Source organism: Orcinus orca, chromosome 12, assembly GCF_937001465.1.
Source record: "Orcinus orca chromosome 12, mOrcOrc1.1, whole genome shotgun sequence".
Taxonomy (NCBI): Eukaryota; Metazoa; Chordata; class Mammalia; order Artiodactyla; family Delphinidae; genus Orcinus; species Orcinus orca.
Genome location: NC_064570.1, coordinates 81,897,669 through 81,913,532, shown reverse-complemented (window position 1 = coordinate 81,913,532; position 15,864 = coordinate 81,897,669). Strand labels below are relative to the sequence as shown.

The following is a 15,864-nucleotide window of genomic DNA, read 5'->3' as shown; positions in this document are numbered from 1 at the left end:
TTCTTAGTACAGCGCACTTTTCCATTCTGTTTTTATTGTTAATCAATGATCAATTATTTTGTCATAAATATATGAGTTAAAATCTATATTCGCCTCTACCTTTGTACAGAAAAAGCATGACCATGGGCAAGTACACCACATAATTAAAGTATGCCAAAATAGAAATATCAGTTTTGGCCAAGTTTAATGCAACCTCCAGCTCTTGAAAATAGTTATAAGCTACTGTTCTCTTTTCTTGAATGTCTTTAAGCAGCCTTGATTTTTTGTGTGGAGAAAATCTGGTAGACAGGAAAGAAGAGAAATTAATACTAGACTAAAAGCCCCCCAAACCTTCAAAGGTAGGATCTGTGTCTAATTTTCTCTTTAATCTCAATATTCATAGAGTAAGCACTTAATAAATGCAGCAATGCTTATCACTGACGCAAGGTTATCTGTTTACTGAATTTCCCACTCATTTATGTTCTTCTGGAAGTTGATTTCTCATTTTGGTACAAAACAGATCTGTAATTTTTGTTTGTTTGTTTTTGTTTTTTGCGGTACGCGGGCCTCTCACTGCTGTGGCCTCTCCCGTTGCGGAGCACAGGCTCCGGACGCGCAGGCTCAGCGGCCATGGCTCACGGGACCAGCCACCCCGCGGCATGTGGGATCTTCCCGGACCGGGGCACGAACGCGCGTCCCCTGCATCGGCAGGCGGACTCTCAACCACCGTGCCACCAGGGAAGCCCCAGATCTGTAATTTTGATTGCTTTCAACCTTAGCTCTTGTAGTTTTAGTTATCAGTGTTTCTGAAGGATTTAAATTAAGGTTCTGTCTTCAGAAACCCAGATATCCAAATGAACGTGCAGCTATTACCAAATAATGTTATGTTTAGAATCATTTACACACATGACTGGATTTTTCTCTTTGCCTCTGAAGATCTTGACATCAAATAGAGCCCACCACCTATGTTCTCTCCCTTAAATGGGCTTAACTCTTGTTTCTTCAATATGATTTTCTCCAAATAATCATCAGGTAAAAATATTTTATTATATGTAAGGAAAAGATAATGACATAACTACTTCCATTTATACTTTTTTCCCCAGCTTTTGATTTCTCAGCCATGATCTAACATTGAGAGTTTTTTTGCTTTCATTAGCTTCCCAGAGTTCTCATTTGTAAAGTCACTGGGACCTGTGGCCATCTGTTACTTTCAGACATCTTTATAGCCTTGATTCTATATTTTAAAAAGTGTTCAAGCTATGGCATCCTTTCACAGTAAAGACTCTAAAGTTATTAATTAATCATAATATAAAAAAGATTATAAACTGCATTTGCATATTTCTGTGTACATTAATTTAAACATCCTTTTTTTCCCCCCTGCAAGGTCTTTTGCTTTAGTGAGGGCAACCAACTGACAGACTGCTCGTTAATCATACATATTAACGGGAGTAGTTAAAGCTTTAAAGTCTAACTCACCATTCTGTCTACAGGGACCAGTCCTTGTTTTCTAAATGTGATGACATACACTTCAGACACTGCTAATTAGGTCTTTCCCTTGAAAATTCATCCTGACATGTTTCAAGAACATATTTTTCCCTTGAGTACAAGCTCATTAAATTATAAATATCTTTATATAAGTCTTGCAGGATTACTTAAACAATGCAGCATTCTCTATTTGAAAACCGTTGTTCACAGTGAAGGATGAAATAGATCTCATTTCCTTATATCATTTTTTCGGTCAAAAACAATGGACTGGGTAAATATCAGAGAATAATAGATATTATATTCAGTAACGTAAGATGTTAAAGGAAGGTAAAAAATACTTCGTACTTATAAATGGAAATGGGTATTAGTCAGGGTTCTCCAGAAAAATGAAAGCATCAGGATGTGTATACAGAGAGACAGAGACAGAGAGAATTGGCTCACACAATTGTAGAGTCTTGGTAAATCCAAAATCTATAGAGTAGTCTGGTAGTCTGGAGACCCAGTGAAGAGTTGCAGTTCAAGTCCAAAGGCCGTCTGCAGGCAGAGTTCCTTCTTGCCTTGGGGAGGTCAGTCTTTGTTCCATTCAGGCCTTGGACCAATTGGCGAGACCCGCACAGCTTATCGAGGGCAGCCTGCTGCGCTCAGAATCCACCATCTAAATGCTAATCTCATCCAAAAACCACCTTTACAGAAACATTCAGAAAAATGTTTGGCCAAATATCTGGGCACCACATAAACTTAACCATCACAAAATGCTGTACAGATACTCAACTCTTGATTATCTGCACAAATGGAAGGAAATGTTCCTGCGAGCGACCTAAATCAGATAAGCTACAGTCAGTTCTGTTGAGCCTCTGAATTACATGATCAGTCTGTAGCAGTTTTACCCTAGTGGCTGCTAATCTACACAGGCAAGTGTTTAGGTCAACCTCATGATGCGGCCCCTTTACGACAACTCCCAATGGTTTCCCAAGACAATCAAAGGAAGAAAACACAAAGCCCTCACCACAGTCTTCAAGGCTCAGCTAATCTGCCCTGCCTGCCACCCATCCACGGCTTGTGCTTCTCCAGCCACCCAGGGCTTTGTTCTCACTGTTCCGTCTGCTGGATGTCCTTTCTCAGCCCTTGCACAGCCCACGGACTCGCTTGGTTCAGGTGTCTGCTGAGACCTCCCCTGATTTTTCTATCTGAAACGGCACACCACCCTATCTAACTCTGTATCCCTTTACCCTGCTTTACTTTTTATGATTCTTGTTGCCATCCAGAATTTATATCTCTCCTCGTGTAGTTATCAGATACGCAGTCAGTATAACAGGGGGGGATGATCAGGGATGACACAGCCAGGTTACCTGAGTTCAAGTCCCAGCTCTGCTGCTTATCTGGACGTGTGACCTCAGGCAAGCTGCTCTGTCACTCAGTTGCCTCATCCGTAAAACAGAGACACCTCAAAGATATTACGAGGACTTTGAAGATATAATGAATACGTAGATATAAATTGCTTTGAACGGTGTCTGGCAGAGAGAAAGGACCAGGTGCTATCTATTTCTATCACTGTCTCTGCTAGAATATAAGCTCTCTGAGGACAGAATGGATTCAGGGTATTTCCAGAGCACAGAGAAGGATCTGGCCCACAGTAAGGACTCATTAAATGTTTGTTGAACGAATTAATGAAGGAATCTGGGAACATGCCAGCTGAGAATGGGAAATATGTTCTACAAAAACACAGTGAAGAGGTGGTAGGTTGTTGGGCTGCAGGCCTAGAAGGCCTGCATTTGCCCAGCTTTAAGACCGAAGAAAGAGCCCGGAGTCAGCAACAGAGACATCAGTGGCTTCATGGATCGGGGCGCTTACACGTCTGAAGCAAGGTCCTGGAGGGATTTCCAGTTATAGGGGAGTTGACGTCAGGTGGGCTCATCGGTTACCAGGGAAACCAGCAGAGGGACACAGGCCCCTCACCACCCCTTTGACAAGGACAGTCACTCGCTGGGGCCTGGGGCAAGTACGTAGGAAGGTCAGTCCTGTGAGTAGGTGTTGGTTAGGCTTTAGGGATGTCTGTATAGGGATGGATGGATGTACGTCCTGTGTAGCAGGACGCTCAGCATAAGATGTAGCTGCGGTTTCTGCCTGAAGGATACTTCTCTAAAGGGGACTGAGAAGTCAAAGGAGAACATAAAAAGAATCCAGCAAATGACCCGCAGCTGGGGCTGGCAGGGCCAACTGAGGTACCAGCTTTCCCAAGACACTCTAACCTTACTCTGGGAAAAGGTCGGAGCTGAAGGAGAAAGAGACTGTGGGAAAGCAGCTGGAAGAGGTCAGACTCAGAGTTCCTCTTACCCAGTCACACTGGCAAGTGACCTTGGGTGTCAGGTTTAAGGAAATGAAAAGAGTATTCAAGTCAAGAAAAAACATACCCAGTATTTACATAATGGCAGGTCCACAAGCATTCAGTTTTTGAAGGTCATCAATACAGAGTCCCAATACTTAAGTCCATCATGAAAGCACAAGGAGTGGTGGCGGGAAATGCCTTCCAAGCCCAGTTGATTGAAAGGTTGGCAATAAGTATCAGAGGACAAAAGGACCAAAGAGGACACACATCTGTATAGGGGCACAAGTGTCCATGGAAGCTGTTCCTGTCTGAGGGGACTCTTCAGGGTCTAGCACCCCATCTCATTGCCAAGGGGGTGCAGATGGCTTCCTCCACCCGCATTTCCCTCCCATCCCATCCCGGTGACCAACCCCCCGCCACTTCCCCTGTCAAACGAAAGGCTGAGAGGGTTACTGAAAGGTTTGGGAAGCAACTTAATTCTCACCTTCCCTCCCCAGAACTCCTGAGTTTACCTACAACCAAATGAACAACACTCTCCAAATAGCTGTTGTCAATAGCTGTCCCTCCTCTTCTACCCTGAAAGCAAGATCCAGGCCTTATTCATATATTTTCCCCTAGAACAGTATGTAAAACACAGACAGTACATTTCTGCTGAACACATTTACTCATTTTTTGGATAGGGTTTGAAGTGGGCATTTAAATATCCAAGTGGGATTTAATCCATTAAATTTAAGTTGATGGATTGAGAATTATGCACTGAAAGTTCTTCTGTAGCAAAATTGGGTGACCTTCATACTGCATCTTACGGATCCTTGGGGATTCTCTCTGTTTACGGGAAGTTATTGAATAGCTGCAAAATGTATTCCTATGAATTTATTTGGTGTTGCTCAATTCAGTCTTTCTCTTTGAAACTGCAGTTCTAAAATTCCACCCCTTGAGGGTACATTTCATTTGTTAAAGTATGTGACTCAAAAATACTGAAAATGCACTTCTATAAATTTAGCTTCATTGAAATCAAGATATGAAATGTCATTAATGATTTCTTTGTTCCAGTGCTGACTGGTAAGGCTGAATTCCTTCTTATACACTGGCTCAAGCTCTGACCCGTCTGAAATTTGTTGAGGAACCTCATCACATCGTTTTCATGTTAACATTTCTTTTAAATAAGACACTAGCAGTTTATGTGCATTATTTGTCCCTCTACGTGTTGATTTCATCCACTCTCTAAGTCTAAAAATGTAACAGTTTCCTGAATAAAAATGAAAGATGCTTGAGGCCTATGAGTGCTTGGAGATGGGGACCCCAGGGCATGGGCATAGTTCTCGGACAAGGAAGGCAGAGTCCAAGCCCTATTCTCCTCCTCCGGCCTGCAAGCATCCCCCTGCGAACTTCCAAATACGGAGGGAGCGTCCCCCCTCTCACTGCCGCACAATAAAATGTATCACAGATGGTCAGGAAGCAGCTAAGCCATGCCCTACCTGCCCCACCCCTGAGCCGGGATGAACCAAGTGCATTGGCTGAGGTTGGCAATGGCAGGATAGAAAACAGAGCCCGCGATTGGGACAGAGAGAATTGGTGGTTTGGCAAGACCGTAGGGAGTCCAGTCTAAGTGGAAGGTTGTGGTTGTCCTGCTGGCGCAAGACAAAGGCAAGCAGCCATCAGGGGGGCAGCTGATAGAACTAGAAAGACCTGAATTCCCCAAAGGGCAAAGTCGTAAGGCGATGGGACATTTAAAAATCTGGCTTGGTGGTGAGAAAACAAGAGAAACTCAACAATTAGAGCGGCAAAGTAACTGAAATCGTGAATGACCAGGATATGCCCCCCCAAGGACACCTTCATCCTGAGGGTTACGGATTTTAAGATCAGACACACTTGGGGTTAAATTTTAGCCCCACCAAATAAGAGCAGGGTGATTTGGAGCTAGATGTTTAATCTTTCGTGCTCTGTAAAATGGGAACAGTATCACTCACCCACAGTAGTTTGGAGCAGATTAAATGAAATAGCGTAAGTCCATGCTTAGCACTCAGGGCTTGGCCCATGAAGCATCTGATCAATGGTAACCATTTTAATAATCATTTGTCATAGGCTTTTATGTTTCTTGGTACATGCACAGCTTGGAGCACACAAGGAAAAGGTGATTTGGGGTTCATCCAGTCAGAAGGGACTTAAGAGGTCAGACCTTAATTATACTTATCTTTGTGACCAAATTGGTGCCACCATGATAATGTCATAGGAATGCTAAACAGTGACTGTAGACCATGCTGACCACAGACCAGACCACCTGGCCCAGTCCAGCGCTTCGATGAAGTGTTACCGTTTATTCAGATTATCATTCATTCAGTTATAGCTGAGGGGGTTTAGTTAATATTGTCACATTTCTAACTTGTTTTGAAAAGCCACATTAGTTACTGGTAGAGTCCATCCAAAGGAAGAGAACAGGGCTTCCCTGGTGGCGCAGTGGTTGAGAGTCCGCCTGCCGATGCAGGGCACGTGGGTTCGTGCCCCGGTCCGGAAAGATCCCACATGCCGCGGAGCGGCTGGGCCCGTGAGCCATGGCCGCTGAGCCTGCACGTCCGGAGCCTGTGCTCCGCAACGGGAGAGGCCACAGCAGTGAGAGGCCCACGTACCGCCAAAAAAAAAAAAAAAAAGAGAGATGGGGAAATTGTGACATGATTTAGAAATTTTAAGATCCCAACCTAAATGAGAAAAGCAATATCAGGAATAGCATCACAATATGGATTCATCTTCCCTTAGCCCTAAACCTATTTCAGATTCTTTGTTCATGTTGAATTACATCCTCTTCCCGTGTCCTTACAAGAGCCACTTGTCTGATCCCTGAAATAAGGAGACCATTATGACTAGCCTCATTGCTGTCTTAGATGTATTTTTAAAGATGTTGAGAAATAAAATTCACTTAAGATGTTATGCATTCCTCATGTAAGTATTCCGTTCCCATTTTTTCACATATCGTTGATTTCAAAATGTGCTAACCTTTTACATCAGTCATTAATCTTATTTCCGTTCACAATGTAAAAAAAGAAAACTAAACTTCCCAGATGGTCTGTAATGTTTTCCTGTGTAATTAACACCTACTTCACAGTTGTGGGTGCCAGTCAAGGCCCTGTCTCCTCTTCCTCGACATCTCCTTGGTACCTTGTTCAGGCTGAGTTGATGCCTAAGACTGTGCTGAATACACACATGGGAACAGGGGAATTCTGGAGAGGAGCCAGCTGCATTAGAAGACCTGGCAATTTAGAGAGATTACTTACACACGTGTCTCCTCTGTGGGCTTGAGGGCTGCATACCACCCTTTATTTCGGTACGATTACTACTGTAAGTTGTCCTCGTCGTCATCAACAGCAAAAACCATCTGTCAGATAAGTACCAGTCGCCCATTATTTGCATTCTTCCCTTCTTAATGCTCCTGGATGGTCAAGTGTTTATAAATCACGTGGCTAATTTAAGATACATGTGCTCTCATACTGCAAGTCATCCTGGAAGCATCAAGTTATTTTTACTGTTGAAAATGTGTAGATGTCATTTATTTAAATAGGCCTGGGTTGTTTTTTTTTTCCTTCCTGACAGTATTGACCCTCTGTGGTCATGTACACAGCAAATGCAGATGGATGAAGTCATCTGATAATTCAAATAAAATCACTCCATCGTGGAAATCTCCTGGTTTCATTTTTTTTAAATTTTTATTGTAGTATAACAAACATTCAGAAAAATGTATGTATCCTAAGGAGACCACTTGTTGATTTTTCGCAAATCAAGAACACGCTTGTAACCTGCACACAGTTCAAGAAACAGAACGTCCGCATCTTAGTCTGATGATCTCAGTCGCTCCCCACTCCCACATGGGTGACCTATTGCAACTTCTAACAGCTTAGCTTAGTATTGCCTGCTTTTATGCCTTATATGAATTGATCAACCTTGTGTTTACACAATTTAACCATATTGTTGCATATAGTTGTATTCCATTCATTTCCACTGTTATATAGTATTCCACTGTATGAATAATCTACAATTTACTTTTTCTATTTCTACTCTTAATGGGCATCTTGATTGTTGTTTTAGATGAAAAAATCCCCTATGCAAGGTTGACAGTTGGTTACGTTTTTTAACTGATGCACAACACAGATTTTAGAAGGTTTTCTTGATATATTATCAACATTTTTAAATGGAAAAAAAAAGGATAATTGGATAAAGAATGGTAGAAGGGCAGGGAGAAAAGAAACTAACATTTATTATTCCCACTGTGTCAGATATTATAGTAGGAGTGTTGTTGTTGTTGTTTTTAATTGTGGAGAAAAACACATAGCATAAAATTTACCATCTTAACCATTTTCAGCTGTACAGTTCATTAGTGTTAAGTACAGCCGCATTGTTGTGAAAAGATCTTCAGAACTTTTTCATCTTGTAAAACTAAAACTCTGCTCCCATTAAATGACTTCCCCTAACCCCCGCCCCCCAGCCCCTGGCCACCACCATTCTACCTTCTGCTTCTGTAAATTTGGCTACTCTAAGTACCTCATATAAGCGAAATCATACGGTATTTGTCTTCTACTGACTTATTTCACTGTGCCTATTTCGATTGGCATGATGTCATCAAGGTTTATCCATGTTGTAGCATGTATCAGAATGTCCTTCCTTTTCAAAATTGAATAATATTCCATCGTATGTACCACATTTTGTTTATCCACTCATCTGTTAATGGACATTTGGATTGGTTCTACCTCTTGGCTATTCTGAATAGTGCTGCGTATGAACATAGTGTGCAGATATCTCTTCACGACCCTGTTTTCAATTCCTTTGGATATAGACCCAGAAGTGGGATTTCTGTATCACATGGTCATTCTACTTTTCATTATTTTAAAAATCTGCGCAGTGTTTTCCATAGCAGTTGCTCCATTTTACAATCTCGCCAGCAGTGCGCGAGCATTCCAGTTTCTCCAGATCCTCACGAACGCTTATTTTGTTTTTTGAAACTAGCCATCCTAATGGCTGTGTGCGTGGCAGGAATTTTACACATGATCTCTTTTTTAATTCTTCACAAACAGGCTTCAATGGGTAAGTACCAATTTTACAGCAAGGACATCTTGACCCAAGAACCTTCCATAAAAGAAAAGGCTGGGATTCCAATCCAGGAGGTCCTGAAGTTGACAATGGGGTTTTTATTCTTAAAGTTCCACGCAGTCACAAAACCAACCCAGCTCTTTTGTTCTGAGCTACAAGGTTTACAAGATTAAGGGCTATACAAGATTGCCTGACTTTAAATATGAAATAAGAGGTTGAGGCTTAGAACAGGAGTTCTCACAGTGTGGTCTCAAGGCCAGTAGCATCAGTACTGCTGGGAACTTGTTATAAATGTGAGTTCTCAGGTCCCACCCCGGACCTGCTGAGTCAGAAACTCTGGAAGTGGGGAGAGCAATCTGTTTCTGCTAGGTCTCCCGAGGATGCTGATGTGTGATCGGGTTAGAGCACCCCTGGGCTTAAATCATTAGACAAATACCTAAGCTGCAGTCTGATAACCTTTACACTGTTGCCAAACAGGAAACGTACGTGTTGAGCACTTTGAGGTTTCCAGGGCAACCTGATATGGTAAATCTGCCTTTTATGCTTCATACTCCCAATTTTCAGAAAAGTATTGGCTTAGCCTAATTGTAATGCTGCTGAAACCATCCATTTGGAGATTGAGCCAGACTCCAACTGATCAATTGCTTCTGAACAAATGGCCACCTGGGACCAGGCACCCTAGCCAGGAAGGCCGCACCCAGCTCAGCATTTTTCTGTTATGTGCTGGGATTTTCATCCCAACCCACATCCGAGTGCCCACTTCTTGTCTCACTTTACAGTGGGTCTAGAATGAAGGGCCTGAAATAAGAGGAGACCGAAGTGGAAAGAAACACGCAAAAACAGCCCCTCTATCGACGTCAGGAGGCTATTCCCTGGCCCTCCCAGGCACAGCCCCAGCCCCAGAGTATGGAATCTAAAAAAGCCTAATTCATCGACACAGAGACAATGTTGGCTGCCAAAGGCTGAGGACGGGGAAATGAGGAGATGCCGGTCAAAGTGCACAGACTTCCAGTTAGAAGATGAATAAGTTTGGGGATCTAATATACAGCATGGTGACTATAGTTAACAATATTGAAAGTTGCTGAGAGAGTAGAGTTTAAATGTTCTCAACACACACACACAAATGGTAATTATGTAGGCTGACGGGGGTATTCACTAACTTTATTCCTAACATATAAGTGTATGAAGGCATCACTTGTACACATGAAACTTACACAATGTTACATGCCAATTATATCTGAGTAAAGCTGAAAAAGAAAAAAGTATTCAAATCTGCTTCAGGATGTTACTAGAAATTCAAGCCTAGAAACCACATTGAAACTGAAAATACGTGCTGGCTGAAGTCAGCTGTGTACAGTATGTTCCAATAATTTGACGATCCTCAAAAACATCTTACCTGCATGTCTGCTGTTAGCAAGGAGGCATAAAGACAGTCAGCGTTCCCCTGTGCTCTTCCAGAGACACATCCGCACACTCTTGACAGTCGCAAGGCTTTGAACAATGATGTAAATCAGCAGCGATGTGCAAGAGTTTGGAAGCTTGCCCGTACCATACTGAACCATGAATGCGTCTACTCATGTTAAGACATGACAATGTTATGCTACAATATCTGAGACTTGGTTTATCTTAAACATTAACTCTGTGATAAAAGTTGATCAATAACCTCATTTTCTCCACTTCCTGCCCAAATCAATATATATGTCTCCTTTAAGGAAAGGAGACTGCACACAAAGTTTATCCTATGGTTTTAACTTACCTCAACCTAAAAGAAAGAACCAATCACCTACTCCAATGTCACCGATTTTGTTTCTTTGTGCTCTTGTAAATGAATAAATTACGGTGCTTCCACTTTCCAAGTAAACAAACGTTTTATCATTGATTAATCCTCAGGGGCTGATGGACTTGCATTTACTAAAAGACCCAATATATTGATTTTCAGAATGTGTAAACTGCAAAACAAGAAAATTATGTCCATGTGTGTAACTTTTATTCAGTATACAGAATATTAAATTATATATTCATTCCAATCTTACAACCCCCCAAAGGAAATCCAAGGTTCAGATCTCTAAAACAGAAGGTACATGAAAATAACTACTCATTTTATTTCTGGTTTTAATGAAATTTTTTAAAAAATCTGTTCTGTAGTTGTTAGCCAGGAGTTTTTATGAATACAGCTGCTATTTTTATATGGAGTCCTTGACAGTATGTACTCAACTTGCCTTCAGCAATTAATGGAAGCATTTCCCACCCAATCACAGTGTCTCATTTACTTACCTACCTTCCAGACCTTAATCTGCTGCTTCAGTGGGTATTGCATTTCCTACCCAACTCCAAGCTTAGCTGAAGGCCAGAAAGATCAAGCCTGACTCTTTCAGAGCAAGAAAATCTGTCAGTGAAATGGGCCTTTCCGTGTTTATGCTTACAGTTCTCCCCAAAGAGAGTTGAAAGATCAGCCTAATACTTCTACCTTTTAAGTAACAACAAGCCTTAATATGTATTAACATACTACCAATATGGTAATAAAATAAAGTTATTAGTAACAATGAAACAGAATTAGAAAACCTGCTCAGAAATGTTTCTCATTCAAAATGTGTGCTATCCATACCTAAGCTTGCTTCCTTCTATGATAAAGGAAAGAAAATAATTAAGAAAATAAATGTATAATAAATCAATGTTTTTTAAATGATATAGATACACAGGTACTTAGAAATGTCATTCTGGCTCTTGTAATTGGAATTTAGCTAGTTGTGAACTTGGGGAGTTAACATTCACTTACAATAATGAAGATTAATAAGCAAGGAGTGAACATTTTATTTCATTTATAAAACAGCTTAATCATCCAAAGGGAAGAAAAGAGCTAGTTAATGTGCTTTTCACAACATATATAATTATAAGATGGCTTACGGAAGTGCTTTTCAAACTTTAGTGAGTATGAGTATTGCCTGAAGGGGTTTTTTAAATGCATATTCATGGATCCCTTCCCCAGAGATTCTAAACCAGTAAGTCCAGGATGGAGCCCAGAAAAGTGTATTTTTAATACCTGATAGCACCCTCAGGAAGCTCCTATAAAATTGGAATTCAGATCACTCTTTGAGAAATACCAATTTAAGATGATAAATGCATTTATTATTGCACCTGAACCCACTGAATTATCAGATAAAACGCCCATCTTAGCCCATCTTTCAGATACTTTATATTACTTTGCTAGAGTACCAAAGTAGACAGCCTTTAAAGGGCTGCTCATAAGAGTCACAGTTTATTCGTTCCAGGCACTGTTTTTCTCATCTTGGCTGTTAAAAATTGTCTCAGAGCTTTTAGACTTCACAGGTCTTTAAAGGTCATGTGGACTTGGAATTGTTTTTTAACTTTTAGTTAATTTTTAGTCTTTAAAATTGCCATTTAATATTGTCTCATCTTAAAATAAAATGGAATCACAGTAGCTGTTGTCTGTTTCTCTTTGGTTTCTAGGGAAGACGAGGAAAACCAGGTCCTCCAGGAAAACCAGGGCCTCCAGGACCACCTGTGAGTAAACAGTAGGGTATTTCATGAGTCCCTCTGTACTGCTGTGTGTTCATCTAAAGGTTATCTTAATCCCCTGTAGATAATAATTTCCATCTTTCCACTGTTTAACATGGTTGTGCTCCCTACACCTCCCACCACCACCAACCAAGAGATCAGGGAGGCTGGTGGCCGGCTGCACCCCCTGCCCACTCCATTCCTGGACAGGAGCAAGTGTACTGCCTGCATGGGCGCCCCAAGCCAAGTCCCAGATCAGCAAACCCTGTGCTGAACCCACCTGAGCCCCATCTCCTCAACTTCTTAACATCCAGGCTGGTGGTCAGTCAGACATCTGGGGAAGCATGCCTACTTTTCTTGACACAGCTATTTTGCCAGTAGAATTTCATAGAATATTGTTGCTAAAGAGAGCCATAAAGATCGTGTAGCCAATTAGCTCATCTCATCCTTTACCCCAAGCTTCTAGAGGAAGTGTGCAATTTCTTGTGGCTCTGCTAACTCTTCAACCCACTAGAGTCTGGATTATGTCCAAGCTACTTCGCTGGCCCTGCATTCTCCATGATCACCAATATCTCTGAGTCACGAGATTCCCTGAGTGCCTTTCAGGCTTCACCTTATTTCACTGCTGTGTAGGAAATGACGCTGTTGACTGTTCTACCCTTGAAACTCTCTATTCTCTTGGTTCATTGACACTGATCGTTTTCTCCTACCTTTGAGGCCATCCTTTTTGTCTCCTTCCGTAAAGCTCTTCCCCCTTCCCTTATTTATACGTTGTATGGTTTAAAGAATCCCAGTCTTCTATTTCCACCCAAACATTCCTCCTGAGTTCCAGGCTCCTGCACCCCACGGCCTGCTCAGTATCTCCACTTGGAGGTCTCCTGTGTACTACAAACATAGCCTGTCCAAAACTAAACTCTAAAAACGACCCTAGATTTTTTTTTTCTCTCTCTCATCCTCCACATCCAAATAGTTCCTAAATCATGTCAATTCTACTTCCCATTAGCTCTCATTCCTCATACCACTTCCTTATTTAGGCCCTTGTCAATTTGTATCTATATTTTTATAGCCTTCTCCCAGCTGTCTCATTGCCTCTACCTTCTACAAGTGGGGTAGTATTTCTAAATCATAACTCTGATCACGTAGCTCTTTGGTTGAAAACTCTTTAATAACTTCCCTTTCCTTCCAGATGGATTCCATATCTTCTACAGCCATTCTAGTCCCTTCAAAGTTTGTCCTTTTCCTATCTTTGTCTATCCTCCTCTGTGCCCTTTCTTCTTTTGCAACCTGTAGTGTCATCTTCCTTTATGATCTCAAAATGCCGCACGTTGCAAATGTTCTCCCCAAGGCCCAGGTGAGCTTCCCCACCTGCAGGACTCAGCTCAGACCCCAGGTCTCCCACGAAGCCCTTGCCGGTGCTCTCAGCACAGCACGAGAGGTGTCATCCTCCGCAATCCTATGAGCTTATGCCTCCTGCAGACACAGCACATTGTTTTGTGACTCCTATTTTCCTTGTCTTTCTGACCACTGCCCTGTGAATATTTTTTGAACCTCTATTTTATCATCATTGTCTAGCACAGTTTCTGGCATGTAGCATGTAATTGTTAATTATTTAATGAATGAGTCAACAAATGAATATACTTCATAGATGAGAAAATGAAGACGGGAAAATAAGTGACTTTTTAAAGGCTAGAACCACCTGCGCCACCACTAGAGGGCTCTAGACTGAGCTCCTTAGGAGTCACTTAGGGTGTGGCCACATGCCAAAGGTGAAAAAGATTGCTGCTCTGTCAATGATCTCATTTCATCCATTTAGCCGTTCAAGTAAATTGTTCTCTTAGCAATGTGCTGGTGTCAGTTGATACTGGTTATGAAACAACTGGGGGGAAAATGGCATCAATTGGACATCCTGGAATCCAGTCTTTAAAGGAATCAGCTCTGTTGATTTTTATCCCAAATTTTCTGGCAAAAGAGAGAACTCATTGTAGGATTTTCGGTAATTGTCTCGTGCTATAAACAAGAAAAGCTGGTACAAGCTAACAGGCAAGATTAGACTTTCCCATAGTTTTCTAAATGCATGATGCTGCTTTCAAGACAAGGTAATTGTTGTCTCAGAGGAGGAATTTGAATGATGAAGGCCTTTATGACAGGCTTGCCAAATGTCTAGGAGAGAAGAGGATTACACCGCATCCTGGAATGAGTCCTCAGCTGTAGATCAAATGAGTTTACTGAAGAATTTAGAAGATTAAGAAATATGCGACCATATGAAAGAGTTTATAATATTCAATTCCACAGGTTTTGATTGCCAGAGTGTTTGGGAGAGAGAGGTACTTATTTTATTTCAAGTATTAGATTTAGAATTTAAACTCAGCTATGGGTCTGACACACAGTGTTCATTAAATCCTGAGTACACGGTATTTAAAAGAAAAGTGGTTTATTATCTTTTGTAATATAATAAAATACCAATTTGTTAGACTACCAGAAAAGGGGGGAAATTCTATGCAGAAAAGAAAAGGTTTTTATTCATAGGTCAGCTCTTGTTTAAAAAGAATTATTAGACTATATCATCCGCTCATTTTTGTATAAGAATTGTGGTTTATGGAAACTCTTTGTCTTTTTGATTGTGGGATAACTCCTCTAGTGGATTAAATATCTTTTGTCTGATACAAGTATTATCAAAACTCTATCTTGGGGTACATTTTTCATCAGCTTTTGTATTTTTTTAAGTTATTCACATAATAGATGACATGCATACCACCATACTGCAAAAAGTCCTATGAAGCACCTTGTCATTCTTACAGGAGTTAGTTAAGGGAAGCATTGAAAAGAAAGGTGAAATACCTGGCTCCCCACATTCTTCTATGCCACCTTCATGTTTAATCTCCCTAAACATAATGTACTTTAGCAAGAGGACTGCTATTTCCCAAATGGTTAGAAATGAACAGAGTTCTTCAAAATCAGTCCTTTCAAGATCATATTAACCAACACTTTAAGAAAATGAGCTTATACAAAAATCAACCTGCTTCTAATTCACATCATTCAATAGTTTCACAAACTATTAAACATTTATTTAAGGCCTACTACGTGCCTAACACTGTTGGGAGCTAGGCTTGCAAAAATGAATACGATGTGGTCCTTGCCCTTCAAGTATTTAAGTTTAACTCACAGAAAATGTGAATAGAGGAAGAAAATTTGGAAAAGATAACGCCAGGGTGGTTTTCTTCTGGAATTGACAACTGAAGCATAAAGGCTGAGCCTTAAAAACAAGGAGGAATTCCTGCCCATCATGACACATGGATGAGCCCGGAGGGCGTTATGCTGAGTGAAATAAGCCAGTTCACCGAAAGACAAAGACTGCATGGCTCCACTTTTTGAGATTTCTAAAATGGTCAGACTTATGGAAGCAGAGAACACACAGGGGCGGGAGTACTGGGGAGTGTTATTCAACAGGTATAAAGTTTCAGTTATGCAGGATGATTACATCC

At 41.2% G+C, this 15,864-nt stretch overlaps 1 protein-coding gene across 1 annotated transcript in view; it reads left to right on the top strand.

Annotated features, from left to right (window-relative positions):
• Positions 1–15,864, top strand: part of COL19A1 (collagen type XIX alpha 1 chain) — a 347,142-nt gene that overhangs the window by 228,176 nt on the left and 103,102 nt on the right. Inside the window, exon 15 of the mRNA XM_004270129.2 lies at positions 12,335–12,388. Within this exon, the coding sequence (XP_004270177.1) occupies positions 12,335–12,388 (54 nt within the window). The remainder of the gene's footprint in view (positions 1–12,334; positions 12,389–15,864) is intronic.